At 32.8% G+C, this 15,782-nt stretch overlaps 2 protein-coding genes across 9 annotated transcripts in view; one reads left to right on the top strand and one right to left on the bottom strand.

Moving 5' to 3' along the window:
• LOC108740305 (43 kDa receptor-associated protein of the synapse homolog) overlaps nucleotides 1-8,103 on the top strand; it is a 105,887-nt gene extending 97,784 nt beyond the window's left edge. The window contains exons 8-10 of the mRNA XM_025979084.1: nucleotides 3,061-3,252; nucleotides 5,994-6,193; nucleotides 7,917-8,103. Of these exons, the coding sequence (XP_025834869.1) occupies nucleotides 3,061-3,252; nucleotides 5,994-6,193; nucleotides 7,917-8,103 (579 nt within the window). The remainder of the gene's footprint in view (nucleotides 1-3,060; nucleotides 3,253-5,993; nucleotides 6,194-7,916) is intronic.
• A 7,131-nt stretch (nucleotides 8,104-15,234) lies between these two features.
• The window catches only part of LOC108740205 (protein diaphanous), a 56,747-nt gene continuing 56,199 nt past the window's right edge, over nucleotides 15,235-15,782 (bottom strand). For 7 of the 8 annotated variants that reach the window (XM_025979115.1, XM_018474443.2, XM_018474435.2 and 4 more), the window contains one exon: nucleotides 15,235-15,436. In XM_025979115.1, coding sequence (XP_025834900.1) covers nucleotides 15,421-15,436 — 16 coding nt within the window. In that variant the 3' untranslated portion in view covers nucleotides 15,235-15,420. The remainder of the gene's footprint in view (nucleotides 15,437-15,782) is intronic. The other variant, XR_001938299.2, reaches the window with a different exon arrangement.

Below are 15,782 nucleotides of genomic sequence, written 5' to 3'. Positions count from 1 at the left end.
AATAAAGATGAGGCGTCACACAAGATACCTCGAATACAAACAACAGTACTAGTACAAAAAACCCATTTGTAGTAACTGTGAATCCGTGATGTAATAAAAGGGATTCAGTGTTATTCGCAATTATGATACTGACAACCAGATAAAAAGAAAGCTTTTGGTTGAGTCTTCATCCTACTCCCGCACCCGTCAGTATGTCGCATGTTACTGAAGTCAACCCAAAAAGATTATTTTACAGCTCTTTATTTTTTTATTATTTCGTTTATAATTTACTTATTTTGATAAACTAAAAATTAATGTATTCAGTGCAGTTATTATAAAATTCAATAGTAACACTATTAAAATGTGGAAAAATAAACTTTATGGAGCGTCTATATTAGCATATACCTGTACCTTTGCACTTACTTATAATGAGATTAGAAGATCATAACTTCTAAGTAAGTTTTTTATTCAAAAACTAAAACTTAAACAAGATGTAATAACTACACAAATTCTGGATAACTAAAATCAAGTTGGAAATTTATGAGCGACTCCAGTTTGTAAAGTAAAGGAATGCTTATTACTTTGAAAACGTTGGTAACGCTGTATGTCTAGACAAATTAGTTTGTCTAAAGGTAAATACTTCAGACATTACATTTCTTAACAAAACTCCGACGTAGAGTAGTAAAATTTTATTTACAAAGAATATTAAAGTTTGAAACCAAAGGAAAAACCAAATAACCGATGCCAGAACGAAATATTAAAATCAGCCATTATTTCTTTCAAGTAATATTTTTTTTATATTTTTTGTGTCTATATATTAATAATGGAATACCAGTGAGGTTGCCTTCAATTGAATTCCTATCTGTTTTGAAAATTCCTCATTTATAAAGAAAAAAGCTCTTGCAATTAATTTTGAAAACCGCAGGTCATTAATTCTGAAATAACTCGCCCAGATAGGTTTTCGTAAATAAAAGATGCATGGCATTGGCGATTATGACTTCTTTTATTTTCGAAGACCGTGAAGATCGCAAACCAGGCTCATTGCTGGTTTTCTCACAAGAATGATATTATTCTAGTGCCTTTTGGATGTGTTTTGAAATGCTCGACCAATGTATCCTTAACACCCTGATGCCAGCACATTTTATTCATCTACAGTATCTACAACAAATGATGCAATAGTTCAGTTCTGCTGCAACACTAAATAAGTGTATTTAATGCTCTAGTAAAACTATTTCCGTGTAGTGAGCAATTCGACAATCAAATAATGTAATCAACCATGTAATAAGCAATCTTGTGCATTAAATATTTTTGTAAAATAGTATACAATATAATAAATATCAACTTTCTCCACTAAGCTCCTTATTTGTTACCTACGCCTTCTCTTACACAGGTACTGAACCCTTAAATAAGAATGTCAAAAACTCTTGGTCAGAAACAGTCAAACTACCACACGTGGATCACGATTTGATCTCATGCTGGTAATGTATCGCCATCTAGTGGGTATTTGTTGCTAATGAAGTATTTCAAGCGTTAAACTAGGCCTTATTTCAACTTATTTAACAGAATTACTGAATCAACAACACAACTTACATACGCAATAGGAACGTGAACTGTATTAATAAGAACGTTCTTGATCAGAATTTTGTTCGATTACAACTACTACCCTTATCGAGCGGTTCCTACGATTTATCAATGACAAACTTTTAAGTTGCATTATACCCTTCAAAGAAAATATGTAAGATAAATAAAACGGTGGATGCAATTTAGGCATAAGAAATAATTTGCAACGGTTCTAAAAAGTTTTGCTTAACAGGTGTCCGTTTGCGACTTCATTAAGTCACTTGGGTAATTTAAATTGAAAATTTGACAAAATGAATAATATGTAAAATAATAATTGCATTCCCAAGCAAAAACAATGCTATTAAATTAAGACATTAAATACGTATTACCATACGCCATTTTGGACCCTGACCATAGTAGGTTAGTCCTGGCTGACACACCATATATCAAAAAATCAATGCATATTAAAATAGAGACAGATAGTTACATTTTGCATTATTATTTCAATAGGAAACAGCCAACATCCGTATTTAAATCAATGAACTGACAAACACTTGCCGTTGTCATTTGTATTGGTTGGACCCGAAATAGCGGATGATGATAAAATCTGCTTAGTGCTGTAGCTATATATGACTCTAAAAATAAATATAATCATGACAATACTTCCTACGTAAAATAAAACCATTTTTTTTTTTAGAACATTTATGTAGTTTTAGAAAATACTACAAATGGCGCAGTAAACGCCATCTGTAGCACGATGCTACATTTTAGGATTACGTATGCTCCAACAAGGTCCACTTGTGTGGATATCTACTTGCTGAAAACGAATCCCGGCGTAGCCAACCTCAACGTGATATGCACGTTAGCTTAGTCGAATAAAATAATTCGAAGTGGTCTGTATTCTGTCGAAACTGCTAGACGCGGATCGCGATGTCGATCTTTTTGGATCTCATCAGCGCGTGGCAGGCAGCTCCGACAGAACCCAGACCAACCTGATCCAAAAAGATCGAGATCGCGATCCGCGTCTGGCAGTTTCGACAGAATACAGACCACTTCGAATTATTTTATTCGATTAAGCTAACGTGCATATCACGTTGAGGTTGGCTACGCCGGGATTCGTTTTCAGCAAGTAGATATCCACACTAGTGGACCTTGTTGGAGCATACGTAATCCTAAAATGTAACATCGTGCTACAGATGGCGTTTACTGCGCCATTTGTAGTATTTTCTAAAACGCACTGTTAAGACAGCAGGTAAAAGTTGGTCTGTGTTCTGTCGCAGCTACCTGCGACGCGCTGATGAGACCCAAAAAGATCAAAACTGCGATCCGCGTCTGGCAGTTTCGACAGAATACAGACCACTTCGAATTATTTTATTTATGTAGTTCCCTAAACTTCTGATTTGATTCGTATAGTTAATGATGTTCCACCCAGCACAATAAGTAAATTTATTTAATTACAGAATAAAGATACATTATAATTTCAAAATAAGACCTTTACTTACTATTAATTTTATTTTAAAGAGAGCGTTTCGTCAATATGAAACGGCTATGGGTTCAGCTGCTGCAATGGGTGACAGGATTATTCAGATGGAATCCATGGATGGAGCTGCAAGATGTTTGGAGGCTTTAAGACTGCAACACAAAATTTGTAACTGCCGACCTCTAGAATTCAACACTAGGTTATTGGAAGTAGCTAGTTCCGTTGGTTCCAAAGTAAGAATTAGATTACATATTTATTAAAAAGCACCCCACCACTTTTTTTTTAGAAGGTATCGTTTTTACGAAAATATTACTGCGTTTCAACATTATGAACATATATAATTTTAACTGTATGGGCAATTTTTGCAATAGAAATGTTATATTCAGTTTATTTGAGTTTTTGTGGTTTTCATTGGACAATAGGCTTTTTTCATGAGATCATACATAAGAATTACTAGGCAGTAATTCTTCTTCTTATTCGTAGCGCTGAGAACATTGACGATTATTCTTGTACATTTCACCTTGTCCCCTGCAAATCGAAACAGATTTCTGAATATCACTTTTTGAAGTGAAAACTTCTTTAGCATCGTTGTCATTTGAAAGTCGATGAAACGAAAAAGCGACAGTAAAAAGAGACAGACACATAAATTCATAAGATTTAACGTGGGAGAAAATGAGATAGGAAGCATTATACAGTGTTTCTTATGTTCGTGATTTTCTTTGTACTCTTCATCGTACCCCCTCCACTCGTGTTTACCAAGGCATAGTGAGAGTTTGCTTGGGCCTCATCGTTGGCCTCATCGTAAGAAAGGCATTAAAACAACCGTGGTATTTTGTATACGTGTACGTATTATATGTTTGTAGAGTTTTTTCATCATTTTTATAATAAAAATCTTCAAATATGCCGAAAATAAATGCAGAATATTGTTGCGATCTTGAAACCAAAATTTTTGAAGATTTGACTTCTTCCACTTGTGAATTGCACACGTTTTTTTTTATATTCTGTAATCGATAATAAGCAGCTTATATTCATGCATTTCCCTTCCTAGTAGAACCAGTCCCTACTCACTTGCTATTCACTACAAATCTCCTCATAATTCTTCCTACTCCTCTAATAAGAGCAAGTAAGCAATAACACCATCTTGAATTTTTAAAAAACAAGTCAAGATTAGTGCGAAAGTCAAATATAAATTTAAGTGTTATTACGAATTCATACTTTGCTTTTGGAAGGCGGCCTTATTAGCGCCCTGTCTAGTCGAGGCTAAGACAAGCAAAGGCGTCATTGATTAACTTAACGATTAACATTATGTAAAAAAACTTTAGAATGGATTTTTGTTTATTTAACTGTTGCATATTTTACAGTTATTTATTTGTACGATATAACACCAATTAGTCACATAAACTACTTCTTATTTATATTACACAGTGTTTCTAGTGCTTATGTACTCATCACTGTATTCATATCACTTACTATTCGCTCGTAATTCGCAATGATTATTACTGATCGGCTGTCCCTTTATTAATTAACTAATTAATTAACCCCGGCTGTCATCCAGAGGCCTACTTATATTGTTATCGAATTATTTGGAACAGTCTTCATTCTTCTCGAGAATTCCGAAACTCCTATTATCAAGCAGGTAAATATGCGTCACTCATGATATGGTTTATTATCATTCATGTCTTTAGTAAAAAAGTTGTTGACCATCGTTTAGTCCCTGCCTGAGGGCATACTCAATAGCCGTCTATATAATTAATGTATTGGTTATCACGTACATTCGTGAATGTAACAATTACACTGAATGCGGAGAATGGTGTAATTGAAGCGAATTTAAAGCCACATAATACCACGTTTTAGTTTACTCATAACCTGCAGTGACATAGTGATAAAAATCTTGTACCATCGCGAAATTAATTTGGTCGCTGTTTAAGTCAACAAACGTTTTCTCGGTCGTCGTATGAAAAATAAAACGAAAAAAAGATAATGCCTTAGTTAGATTTAGAAAATGAATAAATATAGTTACCTACCTATTAAATTTGAAATAATACACCCCTGTTTACTAATTTCAGTACCTATAGTACTGAAGAACAGTGGTGATCTACCTATTCCTTCAGGACTGTTCATTTGCAAAATCATGAGCTCAGTTCTTTCGAATTTTATTCACATTTCGTACATTATAAGTTTTCTACAACAGGATCAAATAATAACACATATTTAAAGTGTTTAATAATAATCGTAACAGTACCCACACAGTTCTGTCGCACTCCTCGCTTGCTCTGCATTACATTGGAATTTTCACTGTCAATTTGTACCATTGCCCATTGAAGTCAGTAATGATTACTTCTTTTAGTAAATGTCACTTTGCCATTCTATTAATAAACGTTTATTTTATTATGTACTAGTTACAAGCACCGAACTATATGGAATATTTTTTTACATAACTAAAAAACCTGCCTTTTTCTCCCAAATAGAGGCGAAACGTTGGTGTTGGTTCTTCATAAATGTGTTCAAAACCTTCTTACTCTTAATTGCCTTGAACATTATTTAATAGTAAACTGTTGATATTTACATTATTACTCGTTGCACAACCGACACTTTTACATCAATGTATGCTCACTATAGTAATAAATGTATTACCAATTCGCACCCTCGACCGGTTTCGGATTGTAACTTCTTGCTCTCTTACAATTTTCTTTGTCCCTTAATATCGCTGCTTGGACTGGAGTTACTACATAACTCTTTGATAATGACCTAATAACCGAAACATCTAGAACTTTTGAAAATCTGAATAAATACAGTGAACTAGTACTGACCAAATGTTTTTTAGCTTTAGTCTTGACAATCTATCTAACAATAACGACCTTTTTTTTAATTACAGAAGTGTTATTTCCTTAATTGAAACATCTTTCCCCCATTTCTATATAAGCATACAAATAAAAGAAAAGAGACCATTTTAAAATAAATAGATCGTTTTCAGCTTTTAGTTAGAACTATCCGCATTCGTCTGTCGAAAATATACAAAGCTTTAGGAGATGATGAACATAAACTCCATCATGAGAGAATAGCACAACGATTAGATAAAGAATTAGATCTCACATGCGGAGGATGTGGATCACCGTATGGTTATGAAAGCGATTCATTAGAAGCGTTGCCTTGTACACACATTTTGCACGCCAGGTGAGTAACATAGGATAAGATAGAACATAGGGCGGTGCTTCATGATGTAAATAGGAAAACATAATTTTGGTTAGCATTCTATCGAAACCACTAAACAATCACGATTTCCAACTTGCTTGTTTTCATCGGCACACATCCTCAGAAACTGCTGGGTACATGGGAAATTAGGAAATAATGAGAGACAGGCAGTTAATGCCATCTGTGGAGATTTAGTAGTAATTCATAAAAATGTTCAGAACGTTACACTGAACACTAGACGTAGCTAACTGTGGTTAAACTTTAAGGCAAATATTCTCTTGTGGCAAATACCCACATTAGATCAAGAATGACCGTGAGGACCTGCATGTGGTGACATATTTATTAACATTGCTTTCAACCAGCAGCTTTGTATTGACTAGTATTTTAGCCTCTGCCGTAAAGATGAGAACAATAACAATAATAATCGCGGGTATCAATCACTACTAGCTACATTTTAGGTCAACGCTCATGAACCTACGATTAGTAACAAATCTCCACAGATGGCATTATTGATTGTGATTATTTACTGCAATCACTAAACTATTTTTTGACCATTTACAACCAAATCTTATTAAAAAGCAATAAAAGTTTCTAAATAAAGAAAGAAAACCAAGTCTTCGATATATTTGAACATTTTAAATACCGTTGGGCACGCTTTTTAATTTTAAGTTTTAATGGTGTTATTGAAAGGGCATAACTAATTAAGATTTTGAATATACACCTAACCTATAAATCAAATACCTAGTTTAATGAGATGAAGCTTTGACACTAGCCTATATGTTCGTACTAGGTGTTTGATTTAAATATATTTTGATATACATATGTGTTTATATTCTATGATTTAGATTTAATGACTATTGGAGCCGCAAAAAAGACAAAAATTAAGTTAGGTTATTTTCTTTTTCGAATTTTCAATTTTATATCTCCAACGTTCATTCTTCTGCCGTCACTTAAAGATATTTATTTAGTACTCTATAAGTTCAATTAGAATTATAACTTCAGTAGTATAGCTATAAGGATACTGTGACAGTTCGATGGATTGTCCATCCTCAGTACCTTACCATGCCCTCTAATGGCACCTTGGAGGTCATTCTTGGTGCGTAAGTAAATCTATACAGGTTCAGTCTTGTTTTGAGTCGTTTCCTCTTATGTACACAAAAATTCAAACGACCAAAGTTCAATTACGTCACAAAGTATTAAAAAGGCCAAAGTTCAACAATGTTGAGTAAATATTATTATGGCGCGCTGCTACACCTCTAATTTAAGTGACAAAAAATCAACCGCATTCTAAAAAGGGGTGGAAGTGGTGGCCGAAGAATGACCTTGAAAGACATCGAGAAGAAGGGGGTGTGTGTCGTCTACTTCTTCAGCATTGACCTTCAAACGCGCGCGAAACTCAAAATCGAATAGGCTCCGCGCACTATGAGGGCAATCCAGAGGCTCTTAAGAACTTCTTCAGCTGATGAATGACCTCCAAGGTGTCTTAGAGGTCAAATAGAACACATTTTTACAACATTGGCGACGACGTTTTCGTCTTACGCACGAAGAATAACCTCCAAGGTGCCATTAGAGGACATGGTAAGGGATTGAGGATGGACAGGCCATCGAACTGTCACAGTATCCCTATAGCTATACTACTTCAGCTGCTGTCATCCCAAATTTTGAAAATTTGTACTTTAATTGACTCTATCCTTTCTTGTTTTAGATGTGCATACGAACTATTTAGGCGAAACAGGAAGAGTAGAAAAAAACCATGTCCAGAGTGTGACAAAACAAGTTCAAGACTGTATTTAAATTTTAACGATAATTTAAATAATTACAGTCCGGTGCAATTATCGGTTTGTTCCTCGGACAGTCACTGTACCTCACATCATGCAACTAGTTCAGTGTAATACACATCTTACTGTAGAGTAAACATAAGAAGATCAAAAAATAATACAATGCCTATGATGCAATAATTTCTTGATTTAAGTATAAATTGTAGGGAGTTGATCCAAACAGTCATCGAAAAAAACAATCGAAATCTCATTGAACTTTTGCCATTTTTTTTTACCTTCCTCAACAACTGATTTCAATTCTTTCTTTAGATGTAACTTTTGTTACAAAACGTGGAGTATGGTGAGTTAGTCTTTTGACAAAATGTTTAAACGAAAGAAAATCCAATAATGTGGCGAAAAGTTTCAATTGGTTTCTTCGATTACTGTTTGATTCAACTCTCCCTAGAGTTACGATTTATACCCAAATTCAGAAATTAAAAAACATGCTCAAATTTTATTTTATGGAAATAGGACATAGGTACCCATAAGAATATAGAAGATCTGAAGATGGGTGGGGTACGTATCTAGTGCTTAGATTATTTGGCTGTACCTGAATCAGCTGAAAGATTACAAACCACTGAGTACACGCATGCCCAGTAATTTAATTATTATTTTTATTATTTCTGAAAGATCAGTAAGGGCAAACCAACTGCTCAAGTTTTGCATCAACTATACCTACTTTATTATGTCAGAGTTTCTTGATGTTTAACATACATATCTCTAATTTTAATGCAAATTGACTGCAATAAGTCACATTCCCTTTGACAAGTCTATTGAAAATAAAAGTAAGTTTAAAGAGAAACGTAAGTAAGTTTCCTTCTGGCTCAAATTAAGTAAAGTTATTTGAAGTGTCTCTCTTTATAATGGATGCCTGCAAACTACTTTTTCTTAAAAATCAACCACAACATAGCCACATATGTATTTATCGCAACTGTCTACAACATTTGTATAACCGGTAGGTAGGTATAGCTATTTTCAAGGATCACTTTGCAGTAAATAAAAAAGGAACCTTTTGGCTGTTATCCAACTAAAATATCTAGGTCAGTGTGTTCATAAAAATGCGCTGAGTGGCAGATATTTAATTCAATGAACAGGCACAGTTAGCTAAAGACTCATTTTTGCAGTTAATTAGGCTCTCTTATTAGTTTGCTTTAATTAAGAAGAAACACAGTTAACGAAATTAGTAAACACATTTGTTAGAAAAGGTACGCTCTTAAAAACAGAAATAGATCACTTTAATTAAAAGAAATTTTTGAAAGTAACAGATTCAGGGATCAAGACACAAGCCCATATTACTTCAAAAATTTTTCCCAGTACTAGAGGTAATTAATTATTATAATGAATAAAAAACTTTATAATTTCTACATCGTTAATCTCAAAAAATAATATATGAAAAGTTGTTAAATAAAAATATTAAAATGATCGTGTATTTGATGTATTCAATGTTAATATAATTTATACACAAATTTTCACAAAATAAATGGAGTTCTGCTTCATTTATTCTGCTTTTCTATTTTTAGAAGGATATATCCATTTTTTTACTCACTGCTTTTAAACACCAACTAAATATTGCCGCATTCTTTTGAAAATATACACCATGGCGAAATGCTACTTCATTAAAGTGTTTATTCGTGCGTTTGTGTACGGTTTCGCAAGACTCCCAGCAGCCAATCGGCTTGAATTAAATACCAAGATAATATATTCGCATGGAGTATACGCCATATCAAGCGCCGAAATGTAGGCATTTCGCGTAATGAGTGGTCTATCTTGGGTACGATCAACGCTTATGAAGGATCACCTTAACTAAGCATAACCTTATCTTCATGAGGTGATAATAAGATGAAGAAAAGCGAAATTATTATTATTATTAAAAACTGAATAATGGGTATATTATGGAATGTTTAGGTTGCTCTGATTTGAAACTTAACTATAGAATGTTACCTAAAGGCGCTGATCGAACTTAGGATGGACCACTCAATCCGCAAAGCGCCTACATTTCGGTCTCCTAATCATAACTACGATAATTTTCACAATTTCGACTATTATTAATTAATTAGCATCTTAAAATAAATATTTTAAATACCTATATTAAAAAAGTTACAAAAAAAACCTACATTCTTAAAACTCTTCAATAAATTTATTGTTTAAATTTTCAAGATGAAAAAATCGTACAAAATCGAGGAAAAACACGAAAAATGCAGCAAGTGTTTATCATATAAGTTTTTTGGCCAGTTCTGTTACAAAATATAACGGTTGTAATCCTTCCTCTGGAAAATAGATTTAAAATTTTAAACGTGTACGAAATCATTCAGTTGAAGGATGCTGGATAACAGCAAACAATTTAGTAGAATTGTTGAAAAGTTATTTCAAGAAATAGGAATTGCTGATGCAAAAAAAAATACTTAATGAAATTGTCATACTGGATGCCGACGATATTTTTAAGAGCGTTAATGCTCATCATCATCATAAGGTCGTCATTCCTAAGACTGATTGGACACGTACCTCCTCTCTTTCCTATCCTGAGCTAATCTTCGCCTTTCCCTAAAACTAGAACAACCCATCCTTAACTGTCTGCGAACAGTAATCTACTCTAGGTCTACCTCTACTCCCCCTAACTTCCGTTTCTCCCTCTGATATGTCTCTGACTAGACCTTCATGCCTGAGGTGTCCTACTAACCTATCTTGCCCATTTCTTGTTGACTTCCATAGAGTCCTCTGTTCTCCTACTCTTTCCACAGATCCTGTATATATTATTCTAAAGTCTCCACTCCAGGAGTCTCCAGCTTCGGGTCAACGGACTTCACTAATACCTACTATATCTAATTCTAATCTATTCATTTCTACTTTTAAATTTTCTAATAACCCTACTTGCTTCATTGTCCTAACATTCCACACCCCGACTCGTGAAATATTGCCCTTACTCCTATTGCATTTTTCGATGACATCCCCCGAGATAGTCTCCGCCCGGACATCCAAATGGGGGACTAGTTTACGTCCGGAGTGCTTTACCCCAGAGGAGGCCATAATTTTGTTTCGATAAGTTTTACTTGGAATATCAAAATGTGGTGGTTTCCCGTTGCCTTCCACATCGCAGTATTGTGCATCAGAGTGCAATACCGATCCTTGTGATATCTGCCACCATGACTACTGAAGGAGCTGCTGCCAACAACAGCAGCACAAAATTTTTCCTCATTAACTTGAGGTAATTTGTAGTGGATAAAAATTTGAAAATGAATTTTCACATTAATATTTAGTATTTAATTACTTTAATTCAACTTTGTCTGTTGTTAGAGAATCTCAAAGTTGTCCTAGAAAAAGTTTTAAATAAATTAGTAGGATATCACAGAGAAACGATTAGTCAACTGTGAATAAATGTTAGCTTTATTAAAATAAAAATGCTGAGATAGGCGATATATGCATTTATTAACCGTAAAACTGAATCAAAATCAATCAATTATATTTAAATAAACGTATTTCTTACTAAAATCAAACACTGAGATAAACAAAATACACATTCGGTATATAGTAGCAGCAATATGTAACGGTAATTTCAATCCTAAAAATATCCAATGAAGATTTTTCGAAAGTCAAATAAATGAAGGATATCTTTAACGCGGAAGATTATCACACTCTGCAGAACAGAATTCGGAAGCGAATTGTTTTATCATGTCACAAATAAATGTATTTTATATGTTTATTTGGAGACATAATTACTTTAATACGATCTTGCAAGTGAATTAAACAATTTAGAGTGAGTAGTCACCTATTTAACTATGGTTAATTAATAACTTAATAATATTATAATAATCTTGGCCTACTTTATAAGATAACTGGGGAACGTAGAAATGGCAGGGAACTATCACAGGGTGATTGAAGGCGGTAAGTTGTCTCACCACCCAGCATCTTCTTTAATTCAACTCGCGACTCTGTACTTCTAGTCTAGTCTATACGAAATTGCGATACAAAGATGCTTACGAATATTATACTTATATTTTCAATAGTAAAGAAAACAAAAAAAAAAACGATTTGATTGTGGTGAACGTAAACATGAGAAATCTCTTATCCTGTCAATTACATCCTCCTCTTCCTTTCTAAGAAAAATCTGAGTCGGTTTGAGGTTGTTTTTATTAATTGTAGTCTTTCCATACCTTCAGTATCTGCTAGAAGAAAAAGTCTATGACATAATGGTCGGACATTGGCACATGTTGAACACGTATAGTCTAGTGATCGATCGTTTGATGACGAATTTCATTGTCGAGAGATGTCCCTCCTTCTTATTTTGTAACAGAGCCTACGTTGACCTAAGGCTGTTCTTATTCATCGCATCACGTCCTTGCAATCCACCTGCTGACACATGTTGATTTCGTGCGATTTAGTAACCGGTCAATGACACCCTCCTACTCCTCATTTTGTAACAGAATCGGCCAAAACACACTACTAATATACATCGTATAGTTTCTGAGATTTAAATTTAATTTTTTGAAGTTAATACTTACCTACCTACGTAAAATGAATGCTATTTGTTTATATTATCTATGACACTTTTGAAGTTATCAAGTTGGTTTTCTGCTTATTATTACTTTTAACAAAAAAATAATTAAAATTAGTCCTTTCTTAATTTTCGATTTGAAATTGGACAGTTTGTTACAAATACTNTAAATTGATTAATTATAAAAATGAATATTTAGAAAAGATACATAATGTTTATGTCATACCTATCCATTACGCCCTCTTGTGTTTCTGACGGGTTCATGTCGATGAGCGCCTTCTTTCTAGCCGCACGTTCTTGTTTCTCTTTTTCTGCCTTTTCTCTCGCCAATTTAGCTTTTCTGTTCTTCTCTAATATTTCCCGTTCACGCTCATTATCCTTTTTCGCTTCCTATAAGCAAATAATGCTCAATTACTGGGAAAGTATGAATTAGAGATTTTATTAACGATATTTAATTTATATTCGTAAAAGAAGAATTCAATTAAATATCAAATAATATCGTTTTGCCATATACTTATTTAATTAAAATACTTAATTAATCAATTTTGTATGATACAATAAGGAAGCACCTCTTTCATTGTAATTACCAACTTTACTTTTTCCTATTTTTATTATGTAACTATTAAGTAATTTCTTTTATTTTTGAGTTGTCGCAAAATCCACTTTCTTCTTTCAAAGTATACACTTTTATTAACATTTTTTTCATTTAGAATTTGGATTAAAAAAGTACTGAATGAATTTAAAAACGAAATTAAGTAAGAATAAGCAAACAAGTTAATCGATTAAATGTAAAAACCCCAAATGAATCTAAAGGTGCCCATTGCTTTTTACATATAAATTCAGTGACATTTAAAAAAATCCTTAACGAATTTTATTTTTAAAAGATGCGTACGTAGATATGTAAAAATTTTAACTGTTAATAAAAATGTGCAGGGTGTTTTACAGAATATTTCTAAAATAATTTATCCATGAATCTAAATGTATCTGAAAAATAGGTATTACCTGGAGGTTATTTGACAATTTTACAAAAAAAAAGAATAAACGATAGGTTACATTAATTTCCTAACAAGTCACATAAATCTTGTAGAATCTTACCCCTCATTTTGGTCTTGTTTCATTTGGTCTTTGTATTATTCGTGAATCTCCCGAATCCCGATGGCCCCAATATGCATGGATATATATGTATAATGTTCTGCAAATATGACACCTAATTTTGTTTAATTCCTTTTTTGCCTATTCTGTTTTATCCTTTTCATTCGTTTACTATTATCTCATAGGTTAGGTTAGGTTGCCTTTCCTATTTTACCCTTCTTATTTATTATTTGCTTATTATGGTCTTTTAGGTTTTAATTCTTCTTATCACATATTCCTCACAGAAAACCAGTCGTGAATCCAAGATTTTGTTTCGAGGGAATGGCAATTTTTCGTTCTAAATAGTTTTATAAAATTTGTTTATTATCCATGTAATTTAGTATCATAACTAATAAAAAACCAGATGCATGAAAAGTTATAATTTTGGATAATACCTAGTAATGACTCGAAGTCTGTAATCCGTTTAATTTCGAAAGAAACATTTAGCTAACTAAAATGCTTAAATCTTGTTTTATTACTCCTGGTTCTTTTGAATTTTTCAACCAGACATAAAACATGAAAACCTTTCCACTATTGTTTTTACCATATGTAAACGCCGAGTAAGGATATTTAATATTATTACGAATTATTAAAAGTATGAATTGTCCTAAAATTATAGGTATTTATTTTGTGAGAACTAACGATGTTATCCAGAAAGTAGACAAAGGACTCTTCAATCACATTATCTGTATCATATTCACCAACAACCTCCTTGTGAAAACATATCTTCCTAGGATTGCGTTTTACCTTTACATGTAATAAAACAAGTTTACACTACCACTAGAGAACAAACAATTAAAAACAAATATACGAAAACAAAAAATAATTTATTTAAAAAACTTTTATGTTACTATGGTTAATTAATAACTTAATAATATTATAATANAGAAGGCCAATAAAATTGGATGTGCTTTACAAATAAATTTGGTGTGGTTGTAGTTTAAAAAAAAGATATAGCTTTTGTAGGCATACACGTATAAAGAATGGTGCTTTATAAATACTTTGAAAATTGGTGGATATAACGGAAGATAAGAAAAAAATTAAATATTACGCAGTGCAAAAAGCCATTTTGTAAAACTTCTGTATCACGGCTTTTTGGAAAACAACTATTCTTTCTTGGAAATGACTTGAAATGGTCCAAATATTTAAAACATATATGAGGGAGGGGGAGAACTTTTACAAGCCATAACCTAATCTACCCTGTTTAATTAAGGTTATGTAAGTTTTTGTTGTCAGGTTAGATGGAGGTAGAACTTCTTCCTTCTGATGGGGGTTTCCCTATCTCATATTATAGGTGAAACTCCAAATGCAGTATTTGTTGCAGTACTTTTTCGACAAGTTCTGACCATTTATATACAAATAAAAATTGTGTAAAATATCTTGCCCTTGACTTTTTCATGTAAGTTTTTCATAATTGCACCACCTTAAGTCATTTCTAAGAAAGAAAAGTAAGTATTCGAAAAGGCTTCCATACGGAAGTTTTCTCGCCATTTTAACGAATACAGTGTTGTATAAAAACATTCATCTATTGATTAAATAACGAATTCCCATTTCAATCAACTATATCCCGATTTTGCAATGAAGATAAATTTTACTTATATATAAAATACAAATGTTCTTCTTCCCCGAATATATTATACAAAAGATCGTATAAACAATCGACGATATTTACAATTTGATCATTTGACAAAATATACAAACTCTTCAAGGAACGAAATTTTTCTCTGTTCGTTGTAAAAATTATCACAAGTTTTAAGTCGGCAGCTGGTTATTTACGCAATTATTTCCCTGAAAATGTAAATTTACAATATTTAACATCTTAAGACACTTATTCATATATTTGTTACGGTTAATATGCTTACTTAGCTACTTTGTAAACTAGGTGGATATTGGATAGTTTTCAAACTAATCCAAATGATTATGCTTAGGATTATAATCTTATGGTAGGAGCAAACACTTACAAAGTGAACACTGTCGTTGCCATGCATATCTTTTTGGTGAGTGTTGTCTTCTCTTACCGTAATTTTATATTCCTAAGCATATTTGTCGAACCAATCATTTGGACAGTTTGCATACCATCCATTAGTTAACTAGGCAAGTAAGAAGCATATTAACTATAACATATTCAAAGGAA

Source organism: Agrilus planipennis, unplaced genomic scaffold (assembly GCF_000699045.2).
Source record: "Agrilus planipennis isolate EAB-ADULT unplaced genomic scaffold, Apla_2.0 scaffold26, whole genome shotgun sequence".
NCBI lineage: Eukaryota > Metazoa > Arthropoda > Insecta > Coleoptera > Buprestidae > Agrilus > Agrilus planipennis.
The sequence above is the reverse complement of the archived record's forward strand: the minus strand, read 5'-3'. Positions and strand labels throughout refer to the sequence as shown.